Below are 4,320 nucleotides of genomic sequence, written 5' to 3' on the forward strand. Positions count from 1 at the left end.
AAAAAAAAAAAAAAAAAAAAAAAAAAAAAAAAAAAAAGATTATGTAATTGATTAGGTAGTCACAAACATAAATTACACTCAAGTACATAGGATATTCATTAAGAGTAAATTAACTCAAAAGAAGTTATTAAAATATTCAGCATCTAGTTCTTAGAAGAAAGAAAAAAAAATTTTCAGCATCAGCGCAAAACCAAACTTAAACTTTTGAATTCCTGACTCAGTATCTCCTATCTTTCAAAGTAGAAAGCAGATGCTTACTGTCCTTGCTCAGGATCTTGTTCATTCAGCATGTCGAACAGAAACTGCCTTCGGCCTTGCTGCTCCTGTGGGTCCAGGTCTATTACTGTGTTAGGGGTAAGAGAAAAAAAGCAAAGAATCATATACTGCTACAATGTGAGCCCCAAGACTCACAAGTGGTATTCATGGTAGTTTTCATAAAAAGATTAGGCTCCATGCCTGGATCTAGAATAACATGGACCAACTGCTTTGAAATTCTTTTTTTTTTTTTTTTTTTTTTGAGATGGAGTTTCACTCTTGTTGCCCAGGCTGGAGTGCAGTGACATGATCTTGGCTCATGGCTCACTGCAACCTCCGCCTCCCAGGTTTAAGTGATTCTCCTGCCTCAGCCTCCCGAGTAGCTGAGATTACAGGTGCATGCCAGCATGAACAGCTAATTTGTACTTTTTTTTTTTTTTTTTTTTTTTAAGTAGAGATGGGGTTTCTCTATGTTGGCCAGGCTGGTCTCAAACTCCTGACATTGGGTGACCTGCCTGCCTCAGCCTCCCAAAGTGCTAGAATTACAAGTGTGAGCCACCACACCCACCCTCAACATAGATTTCTACACTTGAATCAAATATTAGGGTAGGAAAAAGATTTCATGCATGACTTTATCAAATTTTCATTTATGATATACCCTTTCTTTAAAAATACTGGACAAAAAAACCAAAACCAGAAACAAAACAAAAAACTATAAAAATTAGCTGAGCATGGTGGAACGTGCCTGTAATCCCAGGTACTTAGGAAGCTGACGCAGAAGAACTGCTTGAAACCAGGAGGCAGAGATTGCGGTGAGCCAAGATTGTGCCATTGCTCCCCAGCCTGGGCAGCAAGAGCAAAACTCTGTCGAAAGAGAAAAGAGAAAAGAAAGAAGAGAAGAGAAAGGAGGAGAGAGGGAGGGAGGGAGAGAATGAAGGAATAAAGAAAATAAATACTGGAAAATATGATCCACTGAAATAAGAAAATAAGTCAGAGGATGACCAGGAGATAGGAAATCTGGTACAGGAGAGAACTTGATCATACTCTCCAAGAGCAGCAGTAATCACAGAGCAGTGGGCTAGAGAGGAACAAGAGGATAGAGAAAGGTCTTCAGGAAAAAAATGGATGAGAGATAATGACAGGTTTATTTTAAAATTTGGGAAGGCTGTTGGATGACATGAAAATAATTACAGGTCGGGCATGGTGGCTCATGCCTGTAATCCAAGCACTTTGGAGGCCAAGGCAGGTGGATCACCTGAGGTAGGGAGTTCAAGACCAGCTTGACCAACATGGTAAAACCCCGTCTTTAAAAAAAAAAAAAAAAAAGTATTAAAGAAAAAAAGAATTACAATATGTATTACTAGAATAATGCAAATGAAAAATTGCTGCAAAAAAAGGGTGAAAAGAAATATAATCATTGTATACTACTTGGTTCTGCAAGAATATTTACATATTCATAACAACAGAAACAATTTAAATTGATTTAAATAAAAATTATGATACAATTATATGGGAAGGAAAGAGACATGAGTGTAGTGCAGAAGAGCTAATCGTGGCGCATGCCTGTATTCCTTTTGAGACAGAATTTTGCTCTTGTTACCCAGGCTGGAGTGCAATGGCGTGATCTTGGCTCACTGCAACCTCCGCCTCCTGGGTTCAGACAATTCTCCTGCCTCAGCCTCCTGAGTAGCTGGGATTACAGGCATGCGCCACTATGCCCAGCTAATTTTTTGTATTTTTAGTAGAGATGGGGTTTCACCATGTTGACCAGGATGGTCTCGATCTCTTGACCTCGTGATCCACCTGCCTCGGCCTCCCAAAGTGCTAGGATTACAGGCGTGAGCCACTGCACCCGGCCACTAATTTTTTTTTTTTAAATCTTTGTTTTTTTCCTTTTTGTGGAGAATGGGGTCTCAACCATATTGCCCAGGCAGGTCTCAAACTCCTGGGCTCAAGCTGTCCTCCTGCCTCTGCCTCCCTAAGAGCTGAGATTACAGACGTGAGCCACAAGAGCTAGGTAGAAGAGCTAAATTTTAAGGCCCAAGATAGGAAGTCTAAAACCAGTGAATCAGGAAATTACAATAGAAATGTTACTCAGGGCCAGGCGTGGTAGCTCACGCCTGTAATCCCAGCATTTTGGGAGGCCAACGCGGGCAGATCACGAGGTCAGGAGATCGAGACCATCCTTGCTAACATGGTGAAACTCCGTCTCTACTAAATATATAAAAAATTAGCCAGGCATGGTAGCAGGCACCTTTAGTCCCAGCTACTCGGGAGGGTGAAGCAGGAGAATTGGCTTGAACCTGGGAGGTGGAGGTTGCAGTGAGCCGAGATTGCCCCACTGCACTCCAGCCTGGTGACAAAGCAAGACTCTGTCTCAAAAAAATGTTACTCAAGGCCGGGCGCGGTGGCTCACGCCTGTAATCCCAGCACTTTGGGAGGCCGAGATGGGTGGATCACAAGGTCAAGAGATCGAGACCATCCTGGTCAACACGGTGAAACCCCGCCTCTACTAAAAAACTACAAAAAATCAGCTGGGCATGGTGGCGCGTGCCTGTAATCCCAGCTACTCAGGAGGCTGAGGCAGGAGAATTGCCTGAACCCAGGAGGCGGAGGTTGCGGTGAGCCGAGATTGCGCCATTGCACTCCAGCCTGGGTAACAAGAGCGAAACTCTGTCTCAAAAAAAAAAAAAAAAAAAAAAAAAAGTTATTCAGAAGCCAAGTGTGGTGGCTCATGCCTGTAACTCCAGCTACTCAGGAGGCTGAAGCAGGAGGATCATTTGAGTACAGGAGTTTGAAACCAGCCTGAGCAACATGTTCAGACCCCATTTCAAAAAAACAGGAAAAGAGGAAGAAAAGAAATCAATACTCAGACTATAATGGAGGTAAATAACCGAAGAATTGGCACGGTGGCTCACGCCTGTAATCTCAGCACTTTGGGAGGCCGAGGCAGGCAGATCACTTGAGGTCAGTTTGAAACCAGCCTGGCCAAAATGGTGATGCCACATCTCTACTAAAAATACAAATCAATCAGCCAGGCATGGTGGTACGCATCTGTAATCCCAATTACTTGGGAGACTGAGGCACGAGAATTGCTTGAACCTGAGAGGTGGAGGTAGCAGTGAGCTAAGATCACACTACTGCACGCCATCCTGGGTAACAGAGCAAGGCTCCATCCCAAAAAAATTAAAATAAAAATTGCTGAAATGTAGAATGTGTTGGATTGAGGAAGGATGAGAACAGAGGAAGTGATTTGTGAAGAGGTGGAACAAAGGACTGCTTAACGTAAAATGTTTAGGCCCATTTGGTATTTTTAAACCATATGCACACAGCACTTTGATAAAATAATGAAGTGAAATGGCTGGATCCACCCACAAAAATCCAGAGTAGTTCTGACCCTCAGTCTCAATGTTCATCAGACTCCTCTCCCCAGTAACCACATAGGGTGCCTCACCCTTGCTAAAGTGAAAGTGGATTTCTTCTCCTGCCCTAGGCTTTCTTAGGGATACTGGAGTCTCTGTCTCCGACAAGGGTAGGTCGTAGAATTTGTACTCCACGTACACCTGCTTTACATTCTCATCAGACATCACTTCTGCCTCTGGGTAGAAGGTCAGGGAGACAATTTCAATGCACATCTTCTCTGAACCCTGATAAGGAAAATATGTGTTTAGTTCCTAAAGGTTAGTGAGGCCCCAAGTGCCTACTCTCCATCCAATTAACACATTACAGTACTTTCTAGAAATCAACCATAGGAGTAATCTGTCTACTATATTATTCCCCGAGAATCATTTTATAGGTAAAACTGGCATCAAACGACTGTATTGGCATAGCTAATCGATAGGAAATTTATAAAGGGAACCCAGCTCTTCTCCCAGCTCAGTGCATCATTTCTCCAGGCCAGCCTTCTTCAGTCATCTCCACATATAAAACGAATTTAGGCCGGGCGCGGTGGCTCATGCCTGTAATTCCAGCACTTTGGGAGGCCGAGGCGGGTGGATCACGAGGTCAAGAGATCGAGACCATCCTGGTCAACACGATGAAACCCCGTCTCTACTAAAAATACAA

General features: G+C 43.2%; 1 protein-coding gene across 1 annotated transcript; it reads right to left on the bottom strand.

Annotated features, from left to right (window-relative positions):
* Positions 1-258: 258 nt before the first annotated feature.
* Positions 259-3,894, bottom strand: LOC116547481 (X-linked retinitis pigmentosa GTPase regulator-interacting protein 1-like; the record flags this gene model as incomplete). Its single annotated transcript, XM_032273431.1, has 2 exons — positions 3,710-3,894; positions 259-343 (listed from the first exon to the last, which is right to left on the bottom strand). Coding segments are annotated over exons 1-2 (266 nt in total), but the record flags the coding sequence as incomplete, so codon positions are not given.
* Positions 3,895-4,320: the final 426 nt, after the last annotated feature.

This window comes from Sapajus apella, unplaced genomic scaffold (genome assembly GCF_009761245.1).
Source record: "Sapajus apella isolate SASKATOON/1434 unplaced genomic scaffold, GSC_monkey_1.0 scaffold3308, whole genome shotgun sequence".
Taxonomy (NCBI): Eukaryota; Metazoa; Chordata; class Mammalia; order Primates; family Cebidae; genus Sapajus; species Sapajus apella.